Source organism: Schistocerca piceifrons, chromosome 6 (assembly GCF_021461385.2).
Source record: "Schistocerca piceifrons isolate TAMUIC-IGC-003096 chromosome 6, iqSchPice1.1, whole genome shotgun sequence".
NCBI classification, from domain to species: domain Eukaryota; kingdom Metazoa; phylum Arthropoda; class Insecta; order Orthoptera; family Acrididae; genus Schistocerca; species Schistocerca piceifrons.
In genome coordinates this window covers 113104962-113123431 of record NC_060143.1, presented here as the reverse complement: position 1 = coordinate 113123431, position 18470 = coordinate 113104962, and the positions used below count along the sequence as shown (strand labels likewise).

The 18470-nt window shown below is 44.3% G+C and overlaps 1 protein-coding gene across 3 annotated transcripts in view; it reads right to left on the bottom strand.

Moving 5' to 3' along the window:
• The window catches only part of LOC124802520 (A disintegrin and metalloproteinase with thrombospondin motifs 16), a 479986-nt gene that overhangs the window by 150438 nt on the left and 311078 nt on the right, over nucleotides 1-18470 (bottom strand). For all 3 annotated transcript variants that reach the window (XM_047263362.1, XM_047263361.1, XM_047263363.1), the window contains exon 5: nucleotides 8038-8136. In XM_047263362.1, the coding sequence (XP_047119318.1) occupies nucleotides 8038-8136 (99 nt within the window). The remainder of the gene's footprint in view (nucleotides 1-8037; nucleotides 8137-18470) is intronic.

Below are 18470 nucleotides of genomic sequence, written 5' to 3'. Positions count from 1 at the left end.
TACGGAAAGAATACACAATCATGTGACACAGTGGTTATGTGGTGCAGGGGCTTATAGTGAAGTCATTTATGTCTGAATTACGAAGAATTAAGTGGCACACCATATCTCCGTGAAGCACCGGGAATCGCAGGATAAGTGGAGGTCCTGGTTGTCAAAAACTGACAAAAAGAGGAATTCAGCCACTGATCAGTTTCTAACGTCCTTCGCGACATGTTGAACATGACAAGGTCACCGTCTGCTGTGTTACGCAACTGCTCGCACCCGCTGAGAGAGGCCGCTGAAATGCTGGAGCTTTGTCAGGCCAATCTAGAGGACTTCTTTAGCATCTGAATTACCGTGGACGATTGCTGAGTGTATCACTACGACCCGAGACAAAGAAGTAAAGCAAGCAGTGCGAAAATGTGGATTCGCCACCGCGAACCATCATAGGGCAAGGTGATGAATATTTTTTGAAACTGCCATGGTGTGGTGCTAACAAAGTGTGTTTGTCAGGGCAAGAACTTACTACCAATACCTTCTGATCGGATTATAGGAGGCTGTCAAGGTGAAGCGACGCAGGAATAGCACAAGGTTCTTTTGTTTGTACTCTAGTTCATTTTGTACAGGAGACAGCCACTCATACTGATTTTTCTGCACTATCAAATCTTGTCTCATCCAACGTATTCTCCTGATTCGGCAAACAGTGACTTCTTCCCGTTTTTTAAAGTGAAACGTTTGCTGAGAAGCCAAAATGCAGACTTGTACAGCTAAGGTCTCCGTCGAGTCATTATCATTGGGAAAAATGTGCTGCGTTGAAAAACAAATATGTAGAGAAGGACTACCAAAATCACAAAGTTTCACGGCTTCGGCTTGATTTTTTCGAGGTAATGAAACTGTAAGACTACGTTTCATACGTCACAGCAAGTTAAAGTTCACATCCGCTTGCGTCTTCGTGGAATATTGAAGAGATGGTCAGGAGCCACAGGCAGGATGCGGCCTACTCGGACGGCTTAGCTGGAAGACCAGCCCTTACACAGTTTTAATTTCTCTCAAAACTTCAAACAGATTTTCATTTTAGCTAGTCGTGTTAGAAGCTGATACACGTAGTTTTATAGCTCCACAACTGCTCGTTGGATTCTTCCATTTCTATTTCAAACAATCTCTATCAGCCGCGGCACGTTACGCTTCTCCTATCCATTCTTGACATAATCCCATGAGATGGTTCTCGACAATTTTCCACAGTCGGTAACTACTCACAGATGCTGCTAGAATTACTCCAGAAACAGAGACGTATGACGAAAGGTATTCATTTCCTTTAGTAATGATTCCCACAAAGTGGTATCCAGCCTAAGGAATTAGTCGATCCTTAGCTAATGATATAGATTGTGCGGTTCACACACTGCTAATTTTACGTCTTTCCGTCGGCAAGAAACGTTTCATTACTATAGTATTCTCTTGTAGGTAGAATGTTATTTTCCCTAAGGCTTAATTACAAGTCCACAAGGGAAATGAAGACCTCAAGTTTATTCAAGATGTAAAAAGCGCTTTGTATTTCAGACTCAGACACAAGAGGAGTCCTTGATGAATCGCGGAAACAACGTTTACGGATAAGTAAGATGAGGAGAAGCAGAAAAAGAAAAACACCCGAGGCGAGTTTTTGTCGCGTGCAACATTCCAGCGTAAACTGCAGGGGCTGGCATGTGAGACGGTCGCCCCTTTCCGCTCAGTGGCGAAGCGGCAGGAAGCGTGATTGTTTTGTTGTCTGTGGGAAGAGACTCAGACTGGTGCACGTTTCTCAGAACAAGCCTAAGTTCGTTAACCGTGGAATAACCTGCAGGAAAGTGGCGGTCGTTGGGCTAGTCCGCGGCAGCCACTGGCAGGCTTGCGCCCGCGGTTCTCACTTACGACAACACGAATTGACGAAAGTTTCCTGCGTAATAGTAGGGGGCCAGTGCAGTACGACAGGCGCCGTCGAACAAGATTTAAATTTACGGGGGATTCTGTAGCGTAAGTCTGTTATCGTTCTCTAGGGAAGCGTTAGTAAATCATATCCCTCTGTAGTTTATCCACGTTGTTCTTCCTTTCGCAGAGTATTTTATTTCTGACGCTGTCAGGAGAGCCTGACTGACTAACTTCGCCTTACGAATGAAAAAAAAATATTGTTGGATGCAGGTCATCTCAACTAGTTTTAAAGAGGACTCTGCAGAGGGAACTGCATGGCATGGGCATTTAGAGTCGGGTACTTCGCATAAGGCCGTTTCTCACAACGGCAGTCGGCTTACCGTGAATATGAAATGGCTCTGAGCACTAAGGGACTTAACATCTGAGGTCATCAGTCCCCTAGAAAAAAATGGTTCAAATGGCTCTGAGCACTATGGGACTCAACTGCTGAGGTCATTAGTCCCCTAGAACTTGGAACTACTAACCTAAGGACATCACACACATCCATGCCCGAGGCAGCATTCAAAATTGCGACCGTAGCGGTCGCGCTGTTCCAAACTGTAGCGCCTAGAACCGCTCTGCCACCTCGGCCGGCGCCGTTTTATCCGCTGCCACCCCACCTTTCGCCTGCCGCTTGTTGAGCCCGCATCTCGTGGTCGTGCGGTAGCGTTCTCGCTTCCCACGCCCGGGTTCCCGGATTCGATTCCCGGCGGGGTCAGGGATTTTCTCTGCCTCGTGATGGCTGGGTGTTGTGTGCTGTCCTTAGGTTAGTTAGGTTTAAGTAGTTCTAAGTTCTAGGGGACTGATGACCATAGATGTTAAGTCCCATAGTGCTCAGAGCCATTTGAACCATTTGAACCTGCCGCTTGTTGGGAAATTGATTTGACGGAACGGAAAGAAGCCGCCCTCCGGTGACAGTTTAAGCGCGCCGGGCCGCTGCGGTATGCTTTCTCCAGCGCCGCGGTGTGCCGCGGCCTCGTCGCGGCTGCAGGTGTAAAGTGTCGCCGCTTCCTGCGACCGCAGCGCCCGCCGCAGCCGCCTTGACCCGAAAATACGCCGGGCGCTGGGGCAAGATGATCCAGCAGACCGGCCGCCTGCTCTCCTTCGTATGTCACGGGCGCCCGATGGGGGCAGTTCGACGCGCAGGTGCTGGACGGTAACACAGGAGCCCCGTCCGGCGGAAGGACTGTGTCACCTATCTCCAGCTAGCGTGCTTTTCTAAACCAGCCAACCTCGGGGTTCGACTGCAACGATGCCAAGAAGACAAACTGTGCCTATGAACACATTTCCTATGATGTCCTATTACTGAGTTGCAAACTGTACTGTTACCGGACGTGCAGCACATCTGCAAATGCAAGTTTGAATTTCATTTCTAGAAGGCTTCACTTAACACTTCCGGGCTGAGATGCCGTGGTCCGTACATAAGACTCTCACCTAACGTCTCACCTTCGACTGTGGAAGGCATCCTCCGAGGACAATCGGCGAACTGCAACGAGAGCACGAGTGAGCGCCGTATGTACAAGCCATCCAGAGGGGGCCGCTATCAATCACGTGACGTCGGCTGTGCTGTGATATCTGTTATTGCCAACTTTCTCAATTGAAATTAATCGATAGTCACGCTGTTCCTGCAATGTTGACATCAATATCTTATCCAGCTTAATGCCTTCATCTTTTCTATTAAAATTATTGCAGTGTTTGGCAATCTCAATGGCCTCAGTTGTGGAAAGGTCTATATAGGCACAACAAAAAGAAGCGTCAACACCCACCTGGGTGAACATAAAAGGAACTGCCGCCTCGGACATACTGATAAATCGGCTGTAGCGGAACATGTATTTCAGGAAGGTGATCATGAAATAAAGTTTAGTGAGACGACCGTCATAGCAAAGACGTCGCATTATTGTGCGAGAATGCACAGAAAGGCCATTGAGATTGCCAAACACTGCAATAATTTTAATAGAAAAGATGAAGGCATTAAGCTGGATAAGATATGGATGTCAACATTGCAGCAACAGCGTGACTATCGATTAATTTAAATTGAGAAATTTGGCAATATCAGAGATCATAGCACAGCCCACGTCACGTGATTGACAGCGGCGCCCTCTGGATGGCTTATATATACGGCGCTCACTCGTGTTCTCGTTGCAGTTCGCCGATTGTCCTCGGAGAATGCCTTCCGCAGTCGAAGGCGAAACGTCAGGGGAGAGTCTTATGTATGGACCACGGCATCTCAGCCTGGAAGTGTTAAGTGATGACAACACCTGCCGTGAAAGTCTTCATTCTATGATTAATCCTAGAAGGGCTTCTCCACTGAACAGTCCACTAAACATTTCACGGACAGAGAATTAAAGCAACTGAATGAAAAAAATTGACACACTACGATTTTCTATGTGTCTAAGCCATTGTCCGTTTTAAGGTATAATGAGTACGTAGAACATCTTATATTTTAATAATAGGCAGTAGAAGTGTCATGGTAGATAGCTCACGCAGTGCTCACAACGAATCTACATGTGGGCGGGGGCCATATTACCGCTGGTTATAAGAGCACAGTGCCTTTATCAATTGTACTCTTTGACGAAGCATGCAGTGGCCGGTGAGTCTTACTTTCAAGTTTTCGATATTACGACACGTCTTTTCTGGCGGCTGGGGCACTGTCGAGTCGCGCCGACATTATTGGCAGTAGCCAGCACACGGAGCCATCAATGGTGCAGAGGTAGAAATTCAAATAGGCCGCGTTAACATCTGATCATAGCGTCGCGGGAAATGAACGCGTGAAAATTAAAGTCGGAAATGTCTAAGTAGTTATATCGAGCTGTTGTTCGCCCCCGGTGGTCAACGCGACAGAATGTCAATCCTAATGGCCCCGGTTCGATTCCCGGCTGGGTCGGAGATTTTTCTCCGCTAAGGGACTGTGTGTTTTGTTGTCCTAATCATCATCATCTCATCCCCATCGAAGCGCAAGTCGCCGAAGTGGCATTAAGTCGAAAGACTTACACCCGGCTAACGGTCTACCCGACGGGAGGCCCTAGTCACACATTTATTGATCGAGCTGTTTATTATTTGATATAAAAAGGCTGATTAGAAAATCTAAACCGGGTAAAGCTTCACATTGAGCAGAAGCAAATTTATGGGGGAGATGCCAGGTTAAACAAATCGTGTGAATAGCAGTTGTTAGTGCGGATGCCAGCTCGAGGAATAACTTATAGCCGACCTTACGATACTTATAATCAGATTCATACTGAACCAACATGAACGAACTGCGTCTTTTCTGGAATAAATGCACTTTGATTTGTGAATAGTATCAACGTGAATGAAAATGTCGTAGTTAAACGTGTTCTATCGTTTTAAGATTAATAAACTATGTCAGTGGACATCGTCTTTTGTCGTAGAGCATCCTTGTCATCTCTGATTATTAATTTTTGTGCCATTTAATTACAGGCACATAACATCCAGTAGGTACACGATTTCATCATTTTGCCGGACTTGATCTCTTTGTCAGTTGTCTCCCTGGGAACGATGCAAGTGCCTTCACATTAAATGTACTGTAGTATTACGTGAAAAATGGAGGGAGAGCGTTGATCGTGCTCCACGAGGATCAATATTGGGACATACATGACGACACAATCACAATCCTTTCAACTCGAGTGAAGCCTTAATTATTTTAAACGACTATGCAGTCAGCAATACCTGGAGTTACCTCATATTCCAAAAACTAGAACAGGTGGTAAAATTATGATGTGAAAGAGCATTGCCACATAAGACGAAAAGAAGTTGTCGGCACAGCGGTAAAGATGACAGTGCGCAGTGCGAGAAAGTAATTACGACCAGGTTCTGCACGTAGACCTACTCCACATGGGCGGCTACAAATTATAACCAGTTGGAACAGCAAACTGCGTGTTTCATACCAGTACATGGGACGTCGCTATGCGGAAATTATTGCGAACATTCCACCACGGCCGTGAAATGGCTGTGGCGTGTAACGCAGTAGCTTTCGCGGTACTATGTTTCGTTTTCGCTTAAAGCAAGTCAGATCTAGACAGCACCTTCATCGACTGTAGAGGACTGAACCACTCCTGTGCGAGTGCGGACATCGAAGCATATCAGCATCGCGTGTCCTCGGTACTCACAAGAAACAATTGGTACACCCACAGCGTGTAGTGAAGTGTGGACAACAGAAGCTCAGTAGTATGAAGACTTCATCAGCAACAAATGTTATGGTGTTAAGCAATGGATTCCTACTTCCGGAATGAGTCTTCCACTCTGCAGCGGAGTGTGTCCTGTTATGAAACTTCCAGCCAGATTAACACTGTATGCTGAATATGGACTTTATTAGCCGCGTCTTTCTTGGAGAGTGCTGTTACCTTATGAGCAGTCCAGGCTCTGATGACACCCGTCCACAGAGCTTCAATTCCACTTGTACATTTCTCCTACTTTCCAAATTACATACAAATTGTCTTGCGTTCTGCACTGTAATAATGCCGCTGGAAGGAAGACTACATGGCGGAGAAATGGTTTAGGCACAACCTAGCGTTTTTTTTCTTTTTTTGTCTTTTTCTCCAGATTGAAACTTTCACCATTTAGCAAAGTGTGCTATGGTAAGCCATGACGGGGCTCGTGTGTCGTGCCCACATAGCTCAGTTGCTAAAAAAATTAATCACAAAAATCAATGTTCCGGGTACGAGCCCGGGGACTGCGTTAAGTTTTGATCTGCCAGGGCGTTTCACATGGCCAACGGCCGTGCCGCAGTGATAATGGGGGTTCCCGTTAGATCACCGATGTTAAGCGCTGTCTGGCTGGGCTACCTCTTGGATGGGTGACCATCCAAGAGGTAGCGTATGTACTCCGCACTATACTTTTCAGTGCATGACCGAGGGTGCTTCTTTACAATATTATGGATCTTCTGTTCGTTCCATTCGTGTATTGAGGAAGAAAAAAAAGACTGTCTATATATCTCTGTGTTCACCTAATCTCTTTCATCTTATTCGGATGATACCTACACGAGATATTCGACGCTGACGGCTTAATGATCGCACAGTCTTTTTCGATTCATTATCTCTACACTGATGCGACAGGATTTCGCGATAATTGCAGCGTCTTTCTTGTAAGGACTCCTATTTAAGTTCCGTGCCATCCCTGTCATACTTTGATACTGGTTATACCTACCTGTTACGATCCTAGCAGCGATTCTCTTAGTTCGCTACGGTCGCAGGTTCGAATCCTGCCTCGGGCATGGATGTGTGTGATGCCTTAGGTTAGTTAGGTTTAAGTAGTTCTAAGTTCTAGGGGACTGATGACCTTAGAAGTTAAGTTCCATAGTGCTCAGAGCCATTTGAACCATTTTTTGATTCTCTTAGTTCGTTCGATGTTAGCTGTCATGAGTCCTGATAACGCTGGAACAATACTCTAGAATTGGTCGCTCTAGCTTATTTTACCTGATTTCCTTTATAGATACATCGCTCGATTCCAGAATCATTACAACAAAACTAAGTCTTCCTTTCGCGTGCCGTAGAAATGAATTGACGTAATCCCATTTCATATCGCTTCTTACCTCTAAATACTTACACGATGTGTTGTGCTGAATTTTTTCACTAGTAATCTTGTTCATTCTCTTTGTTACAGACATTATGTGTGTGTGTGTGCTTGTGTGTGTGTGTGTGTGTGTGTGTGTGTGTGTGTGTGTGTGTGTGTGTGTGTGTGTGTGTTTGTGAGCAGGTGTTACGCTTATCTCTGGAATGTAATTTGTGTAATACATTATGTTCGATCTTGATGTATTAATGGTTTGGTGAATGGGTGATGTCCGAGGACCATGAATGAAGATAAAAAATCTCACATAACGTAACTGATGTTAGCTTCCATCCGGCCGGACTACCTGTTCCTTTCATTTCAGTTATAACGTGCACATGTGTCGCCGTCCTGTGGTAGACATCACGAAGACGGCGGTGCAGTTCTGGTACCGTTGGAAGTTTGGAATTAAGTTATTAATGATTTCGTTAGCTCGCAGCAGCTAATTATTAGGGCTCGGTGCGGATATTAAAACTACGCCCGCGTGTTGCCATTACAGTGCTGTTCCCCTTGCAAGCACGATGTGACGTCGGCCGGCCAGTAGTGGGCTGTACTCACCAGCAGGAGTTTGCCGTCGGCGGCGTCCCGTCGCAGCAGCAGCGCCGCCTGGTTGTCCTCATCTTGGAACACGTCTCCCAGCGGCTCCTCATCCGCGTCCTGAAACGTGAACGTCACACCGTTACTAAAAGAATAGCTGGAGAATAAAACTAGACAAGTAGCGTTCAGAGAACTTCAGCCTAAATGTCCCCCAGAACTTAGAACTACTTAAACATAACTAACCTAAGGACATTACACACATCCATGCCCGAGGCAGGATTCGAACGTGCGACCGTAGCGGTCGCGCGGTTCCAGACTGAAGCGCCTAGAAGCGCTCGGCCACACCGGCCGGCAGCAGTGACATCTGCAGCAATTTGCGGAAGGGGTGCACTTCGATCACATTGAACGATTCTCTTCAGTCGTCGTTGGTCCCATTCTTGCAGGATCCTTTTCCAGCCGCAGCGATGTCGGAGATTTGATGTTTTACCGGATTTCTGATATTCATGGTACACTCGTGAAATGGTCGTACGGGAAAATCCCCACTTCATCGCTACCTCGGTGATGCTGTGTGCGATCATTCGTGCGCCGACTATAGCACCACGTTCAAACTCACTTAAATCTTAATAAGCTGCCATTGTAGCAGCAGTAACCGATGTAACAACTGCGCCAGAGACTGGTTATCTTTTGTAGGCGTTGACGACCGTAGCGCCGTATTGTGCCTGTTTACGTATCTCTGGATTTGAATACGCATGCCTATACCAGTTTCTTTGGCTCTTTGGCGTAAAACTTCATGACTTTCCTAAGTAGAAGGTGACAACTAGAGAGGTTCTCTCGCCCGTGGTTTTGCTGATTCCGACGTTGGCTTCGTTACTTCATTACGGAAGTGTAGATTCTCACATAAGCGGGCGGGGCGACGACAACCCGACAGCGCCGCGCTCGCGCCAGCCGTCGGCTGCCCTTCCGCCGCCTCCTCGCCTCGTCCCCCTGTCCGCAGCAGCGCCTGCGCGCGACCTGCCCTGCGTTTGTTTCGTCCGAAGCCTGACAAGCGACGACCAACTGGGCGGGTTCCGCCGTCATCGCGATACCACGCCGCTACCCGGACTGCCGTGCCGTGGCGCAGACATAACTTTTTTTTTTAACGGTTCCTTTTGAAGGCTGCGCCGGCCGTCACGGGTCTGCTCTACAGCGCCGTGACCGGTCCTATTAGTAGTTACCGCTATCCGCTAAGATCTGCAAATACGGTTTTCGTCCTTGCGGCGAAGTAATTTTTGTTTCCTCTTCAAACACAGTGGAGAACAAGTAACGCTACACTACAGACAAGGAAATCGTTCGGGCCCAAAAAGCTGTTTTTTTTTTTTTTTTCGAAATGCCAGTAGAGACTACGATTGTTTAATGACTACCCTCGGAAACTTACTTAAGTTAGATAATAAAATAAATTTTCATCGATTAATGAGAAACATTATACGAGCGGATTAGTGAAAGACAAGAGAAGTCAGAAGCCTTCATCATGGACACAAGTACCTAAAGCATAAAAACAATTCATAATGAAACAATAGTATTCAGTTTCTGTTTAATTAATCTGACAAAATGCTGCTTTTCACGCCATGTCTTACATCGGACTAGTTTTATTCGTATGAAACATTTTGCGTTAAAGCTTCATCAAATAACAGTAATGATTGTGTTGTGTACATAGCTCCGCGTAGTCAGCGCGTACACAACGTTCCCACTAGAGCGCGCCCCGCTAAGCACAACAGCGCAGGCGCAGCGCTCGTCCGTCTCCGCACTACGAGATGGCGCTGCCATAGAGACGGACCAAATTCTGCTTCCGCCGATCTGCGTATTAATATGTAACGCAGCCAATGAGATTGCTGCTAATGTAGAACCTTTTCTCCTCGCGGATCACACTCGCGCAGTGATACATGAACGCCCGAGGTACTATAACAAGTGTACAGACCTCTGATTAGTCAGTCTGCATTTGTCTGCGCCAGTCTGTACCAGTCTGTACGAGTTCTACATTTGTCTGTACCAGTCTATAGTCAAGTTTCAGTCTGCGCCTAATAAGATTACCATATTCCTGTACATAGCCATGAAGATAAATGTATAGACACTTTTGTCAAGTATCAGAGATATGTGAGAATAAGATTAACGTACCAGGACCAAAGGAACTTCAGATTGTCAATTGTAAATAGCATCCAGAACCAAGTTAAGTTATTTCTATGCTTTTTATTATTTTAATAAATGTGTGTGAAAATTAATCAAGTTCTGTTTAAAGTTCGTCACCGTCAATCTGCTACTCTAAGTGTGCAAGTGGCATTTCTATCATCTGACCTAACGGCAGAAGATAAACACGCCACGATAAGACCACAAGACATATTACTGACACTAGCCTACTTCGTTAGAGCGACAAGTCAAATAATCTGATGGTGTATGTACCGAAGGTCTTACAGTACACACACCACAGATTGTAAAAGCGTAATTACATTGAAGCGCCAAAGAAACTGGTATTAAAATACAGAGATGTGAAAACAGGCAGAATACGGCGCTGCGGTCGGCAACGCCTATTTAAGACAACAAGTGCCAGGCGCAGTTGTGAGATCGGTTACTGCTGCTAGAATGGCAGCTCATCAAGATTTAAGTTAGTTTGAACGTGGTATTATAGTCGGCGGACGAGTGATGGGACACACCATCTCGGAGGTACCGATGAAGTGGGCATTTTCCCGTACGACAGTTTCACGAGTGTACCGTGAATATCAGAAATCTGGAACGACATCAAATCTCCGACGTCGCTGCGGCCGGAAAAGGATCCTGCAAGAACAGTACCAACGACGACTGAAGATAATCGTTCAACCTGACAGAAGTGCAACCCTTCCGCAAACTGCTGCAGATTTCAATGCTGGGCCGTCAACAAGTGTCAGCATGCGAACCATTCAACGAAACATCATCGATATGGTGTGAGTTCCCTCCAGCACTACTTCAGACAGTAGTCGAGTCCACGCCACATCGTGTTGCGACACTTCTGCGTGCTCGTGGGTCCCTGCACGATATGAGCAGGTGTAGCAATTTCTTTGGCTCTTCGGTGTAGTAATAATTACAGTAAATTGACAGGGACAAAAAAACCGAATTAGATCAGAAGAACTTGGTTTAAACCGAGAAAACAACTGTCAGCAAAAGAGTAAAACAAACATGGGCACAGAGGGAGGTCGATTAATGTTTCTAACTACCTTGTACAGTCCTAAATGAGCTCGATCGCTCAAAAATCTGAGCATATAATCGGATGTGAACATTTCTATTCTTCGTTGCTTCAAGGATCTGAAGAAGTACGTCTCATTTCCGAAGGGTGAAACCTACATTTTATAATACCTTATCTCAACGATTTCAGAATTAGCACGGGATAACATAGGCAAAAAATCTATGGTGTTTCTTGCGAAAACTAACTCATCTTGGCATCTGCATGTTCACGTTTAGTCGTGGCGTATCTGAAGTGGTCAACTTTTAGTTAACTTCCCTTTGTTAGTCGTTTTTAGCACTACGTATATTATACACAGTCAGTTACACAAGAAAGTGTATACCGTTATCTCTGTGAAGAAAAAGACAATATTATAAATATACATTTACATGAAAATACATATTATTACGAATTGCACAATTACCTAATAATTAATCCAATCGTCGCCATTATCGGCTATAGCTTAACACCTTAGCCCTCTCTCAGGTAAATCATCCACGTTTCCATCCTCTAAATATCGTTTGACCCACTTCGCAACGAATGTCTTTGACTTGTTAAGAATGTTAGCAGTAGCTCCATATGAGAGCTTTGGTCCCTTTGGATGATTTACAAGGAACACTGCCTCGTGACGTTTCAGATACTTTGCAGTCATTTGAAGCTGCGACAGACAAAACAAAACATTCAACTCTCACACTGTTTATCTATACGCTGTGCAAAAGCGTATTGATTACAGATTCGAGTCCACTACCAGAGATGTCGCTGCGGACGTTACATTCGAAATTATGCCGAACACTTTCTTGTGGAACTGACAGTTTTATAACAGTTTCGGAATAGCTCAGTAAATTGTGACAATGTGACATTACAAAGAAATATGTTATTAGTAATATTCTCGATATTATCGAGGTTATGTAGTACAACTGTTAAATGCTGCAAAACAGAAACTTTCAAGGCGTTCATGAATATAGAACTTCGATTTAATACGATGGAATCGTATTTCAATAGGCACAGAACACTGAAGGAAAACTCCTGTAGAACACAATTAACAACTGCACAAGGCGAAGATCGGCAATGAAAAACTCAAGTAGAATGCAATTAACATCTACCACGCACGGTTGCAAAGGCACATTTTAGTGTCAACTGCACTAATAACTTCCAATTGCTGTTAACTACATGTAGCTTGTTCCGGCGTAACCACAAGCGCCGACACCCAGATGAAGAACGCAAGAGCAGAGAACGCTGTGAGACGACGTCAGCCAATAGCACGCTGACTATGACGTCATCACGACAGGAGCGGACTCTACAAGAAGAGAATATAAGCGCCACTTCTGCCAGCCTCGACCGGACGGTAGAAGGTGGACGCTAGAAGATCCGGACTAGAAGAGAGCACCAGAAGAACTGTTACTTGTGATCCATATCCATTACTTGCATAGATATTCTATATAGCGAAAGACATTGATTATTTGCATGTCGCCAATAGCTTGCGACATGACATTGTAAACCAAAGTTAAGTATTATCAGTCTACTTTATTGTCACTAACAGTGGATTACAGTCCTTGTGGTAATTAGCCTTAAGTATACCTATGGTACGTTACAGAAAGAAACCTCATGCACAGAACATGCTCTGTTGCTTTATACATTTATTACCCGTGGAACAGGTACGAATTCGAATAAATCATTGTGGACTTTCAGTTCTTTAGAGTCAACAGTCTCATTTGTTTCACTTCTTCCTGCTGTGAACGTGAGTTAGAAGAACTTCAACAGTGTGTGGTATACACCCTGGAACGGTGATCTGCCAGAGCGACTTCGTGCGGATACCTGCGACAGAGAAACCGGCTACGCCTCGATCAAAGGTGCAGATCCGTACGGAACGAAGAAAACGACTGGCCATTCCCTGTGCAAGCTGTTTAGATGTTATCTTTTCAACTGTGGTTCCAATCTTGAAACGTGAACCCGGCAACGGATACGGCGGTGGCAGTTGCTTGTCGTGGTCTGTTTTTCACATAGAGTTTCAAAAACAAAAAAAATTAATGGTCCTTGTCTTTCTTTCGATCTGCTTGTAGTAACTGTCAGGGTGTTAAACAATTACTGTAGGTCCTTGACGAAAGAAGTGCTGTGCCATTTGATCATGACAGCATAGTTTTGTTTTTTGTTAGCATGTACTGCAAATTTCTCACCGTCTCCTCTTATATTTATGGTGTACGTGTCTTTTTTTTTTTATAGAGAAGAAACTGAGTGGCAGCTGTACGTGATATAATACCTCGAGGTGGTAAGCCCAACACAACGGAAATCTACTCGACATCATGGATGTGGTGAGTAATAGTACTTCTTTTCGCTCAACTAATGAGAAATTAAGTTACTCGATTTTACAGTATGGTTGTGAATCTGTGAGTATTCGTCGTCTAACTATAGTATGCATTCAGGGAACTCTTAACTTGCACATAACATGAAAAGAGAATAAGAAGAGAGCGTACAGGTCCCAAAGTGACAGTTCTATAGAGACATTAGAAGATAAGACGAACCATAATTTTACGGAGATCCAAACTCAGGAGTCCTCCATAGTTCAGAAACTGAACTGCAGGAGCTCCTTACCAGAGTATATAATGCAGTACTAAACAAGTGGAATGTAACACGATGGCAAGCCGCTGGTACTATAACGTGCAAACTGCTCCTCCAACAAGAGCGTTGTTTCAGGTTAGACATGCAACAGATGATGTCAGCGGTGAAGAGTTTTCATCGCGGAAACATCCCCTGTCACCTTCACAGGGAAAACATTAAGAAACACACTAACCTGGTCGTGATATTCAACATGATAAGTTGATTTAACTAATATATTCTTTTCGTAAGAGTTGTATAGCGAACAGCAGTCACTTTGTGTAAGACTAAGCATTTTGAAACATCAGTTTCCCTCTAATATTAAGGCTATCAACGAAACATAAAAGGCAAAATCTTGGAAAATTATGATGGACCCTTAGAGGTAACATAGATGAATAAATTGTCAGTTACCCCCCTCCATATCCCCAACCACACATAAAGAATATGCTGTGATATCAAGCTACCCATCCGAGGAACAGTACGTCAAAATCTATGACGTGTTTTCTGTTTGAAAGAAGGCTGACCGGAGTTTAACGTCCCGTCGACGACGTGGTCATTAGCGAAGAACCCAGACTCGTATTGGGGAAGGATGACGGCCTTGTCCTTTTCAAACGAACCTTCGCGATACTGTAAATGGAGCCAACTAATGAAATTTGGCGAAAGTTTGGTTATCTTCAAATAGGTCGAGTTTCAAGTACCCAGGTCCCGTGTTAGCGATGCTGTTTTTGAGGCATTAGCACTAATACCAGTAATTGCACTATTCGGCTGCTGATGAAATTAACCGATGGGTAACATTCAGCTGTAAAGAATACTGTGGTACAACCGATAGCATATTATTTTGGTAATCGTATTCTGCCCAGACTGCACTGATGATGAGGAGGTATGCGCAGCATCACGTAGCGTGGCATCAAGAACCCAGTCAGTGCTCTGTGGAACAGCGGCGATGATTCACAGCACAGGGCGTGACTGTCAGTGGACAGATTCCTTGCGATCGGTAGTCTTGCTTCCCAGATCGTGATATGTCGATGGTAATTTCAGCGGACGCAGACAATCAGTTTTAGTCGATTTCAAAATTTACAGTGGTGTTTCTGAAACATCCTAGACAATAGCACGGTTCAGGTATTGAGACAACGATTTGTATTCGAACATGAAGTGTTGCTCCTGACAGCGAAACAAAGAAACTACGTCGTGACTCGAACAGAAAAAAATGCTTGCCCTGCTCAAAGTAGTGACCTGAACCACGCAGCGTATCTTTGCGAGGAAACAGAATATCGCTCGAGTAGAAAATCACCTAATCCAAAATACCGACTAGAAATAGTTGCGGGAGAGGAATGGAAGTAAATACCGCCTGCGGCCTGTGAGGATTCAGGGAAATCCTTACTCGAAGATGAAACGGTGCAATAGCAGCAGAAGGAGGCTACATATTGTTTTAGTTACGTAGTCGACATCTTTGCCACCAATCAATGTCCGAAGCCATTTGGTCACAAAGTGTATGTCTGTCAAATAAATGACGAAATCGTCAACTGCATGTCTAAATAGACAAGAGTTCATTAATCAGAAGTAAGCTTAGCCATGCTTAACCAATGCAAAGAAAAATATTGTTGCTAAACGGGGAATTAACAATAAGACGAGGATAACAATGGCTGATTGTTGTATTTCTTAAAATAGGATGAGGGTATGTTATTTTTCGTGTCGGGTAATAACAGTACGGTAAGGTGTCTTCACTTTGTTTCTATTGTCATTCCAGTTCACTACAGGATCATGCCATAATCACTCTATTAACCTCGCCATAATCGATTCATACCCTCGTTCTTATACAATGTGTTTCTAATGCGTACCGGTCTATGCTACATGAAATTCACGAAAAAATAAACATCCTACTACATATACCAGGTTGATTTACGCAGAATGTAAGACTAGATTTGATTCGATTGACTCTATTTCAATTTATTGCGTGTTAAACAGGTTCATGTTGAGGGGAAAGGGTGGAGCGTTTGTGTGGACACGGCGACTCGGCGTTACACAAGCAGCCGCCATTTTTCTGACCGCTCCGATTCGTTAACGTGATTTCTTTCGGTTTTTATGTCAGATACGAACCCCTTTCACTCGGCCTGCCGCAGCGAATGTTGTCGCTCTCGACGCGGAGTACGACTGGAAGTTATCGGACGAAAGCATAGACAAACAGCGTTAACCTAGTTTTGCTCAAGGACAAACTGTGGTTGACATTTGAAAGATTTTCTTTCAAATATAATTTATGAATAACTTATCGAAAGATTAGTGGTAAATGTTCTAATATGTCTGCTTATAATGAACCTCCAGATTTCACAACAGTTATGGAATCCTTTAATTAAGAACTCAAAGTTATTTATCATTAATTATCGAATACCGTTTAAGCCCAAGTTTCTCCAACAAGTAATTACCTCTCCGGAGGGGCAAGGGTGAGTCTATTTACTTTAACGAGTCTTGCTGTGGATACTATTAAAAAAAACCGCCACGGAGTAGAAAATCTGAAGCAGACAGTATTGCATAACGTACTCTGCAGCTTTAATTAATCTTCATCATCGAGCAGAGTGACACCGTGGTTAAGACACTCAACTGCCATTCGACGATGCAAATCACCATCCTGCCATCCAGATCTAAGCTTACCATGGGTTTCCTAAGTAACTCAAGACAAATGGAGGGCTATTTCTTTTGAAAATATCTCTCTAGAATTCCTTCCCCAAAACAAACTTGCGCTCCTTCTCTAATGACCTCGTCTTCGATAGGACGTTAAACCGAAATATGCCTTCCTTCCAGCCTTCCCTTAAGCTCTACATCTACTTGTCTACTCTGCGAATCACACATAAGTGCCTGACAGGCGGTTCATCGAACCACCTTCACAATAATTCTCTTTTATTCCACTCCCGAACAGCGCGCGGAAGAAACAGATACCTATATCTCTATATTTCGAGCGCTGATTTCCCTTGTTTATTATGATGGTCGTTTCTCCCTATGTAGGTCGGCGTAATCAAAGTTGGTGGAGAAAGTTGGTGATTGAAATTTCGTGAGAAGATCGCGCTGCAACGAGAAACGCCTTTATTTTAGTAAATTCCACCCCAAATCTTGTATCATGTCCGTGACAGTCTCTCCCCTATTTCTCAGTAATATAAAACGTGTTGCCCTTCTTTGAACTTTCTCGACCTACTCCGTTAATCCTATCTGGTAAGCATCCCAGACCGCGCAGCAGTACTCCATAAGAGGACGGACAAGCGTAGTGTAGGCAGTCTCTTTAGTAGCTCTTTTTCATCTTCTGAGAGTTCTGCCAGCAGAACGCAGTCTTTCGTTCGCCTTCCCCACGACATTTTCTCTGTGTTATTTCCAATTTAAGTTATTCGTAATTGTAATTCTTAGGTATTTAGTTAATTTGCGGCCTTTAGATTTGATAGTTTTGTCGTGTAACCGAAGTTTAACGCATTCCTGTTAGCACTCATGTGGATGACCTCACAGTTTCCTTATTTAGAAACATTTTCACATCTTACAGATATCTTATCTAAATGGTTTCGCAATTGGCTTTGATCTTCTGATGACTTTACTAAACGATAAACGACAACATCATCAGAAAAAAACGTAAGACGGCCGCTCGGGTTGTCTTCTAAATCGTTTATATAGATAATGAACAGTAGAGGGCCTATGACACTACCTTGCGGGAACGCCAGAAATCACTTCCGTTTTATTCGATGACTTTTCGCCAGTTACTACGAACTGTGGCGTCTGTGACAGAAAATCACGAATCCAGTCGCATAACTGAGACGGTATTCCACAAGCACGCAATCTGATTACAAACTCCTCGTGAGGTACGGTGTAAAACGCCTTCTGGAAATCTAGGAATAGCGAATCAAGATATGGTTTACACTACGTTACTGCCAAATGTATCCTGAATAGGCAAGTTCAAATGGTTCAAATGGCTCTGAGCACTATGGGACTTAACATCTGAGGTCATCAGTCCCATAGAACTTAGAACTACTTAAACCTAACTAACCTAAGGACATCACACACATCCATGCCCGAGGCAGGATTCGAACCTGCGACCGTAGCGGTCGCGCGGTTCCAGACTGAAGCGCCTAGAACCGCTCGGCCACACCGGCCGGCTGAATAGGTAAGCCTTTAGCTCTCTTAATAAGGACGCAAAACCGGCCGAAGTGAAGGTTCCAAAGGCGCTGCTATTATTATTTAAATTTAGCGACATTAAAACGGAACTCGTTGAATTTTATGAAAAAGACAGTGAACGAGGGCGTGATGAAAAGTAATGCTTCCGAATGTTTAATGTGAAAACTCTTAAAGCATTTTAAATAGCAAAACTTTATTAATATCCTACATCTTTATTCCTTATGTCTACATATTATTCCTCAAGATAGTCAACCTGGCGACGAAAACATTCCTTTCAATGAGAGTACAGTTTGTTGATACCGTTACTGTAGAATGTTTGACTTTGTTGGCAGAGTCACTACCTCACCTCTGCCAGCACCGCTTCAAAGCTATGAAAGTTACGTTCTCGAAGGTGTTCTTTATATTTAGGAAGCAGATGAAAATAGAAGGGGGCAAGTCGGCACTGTATGGGGGACGATCGGTGACAGTGAACCTAAGGTGTCGGATTGTT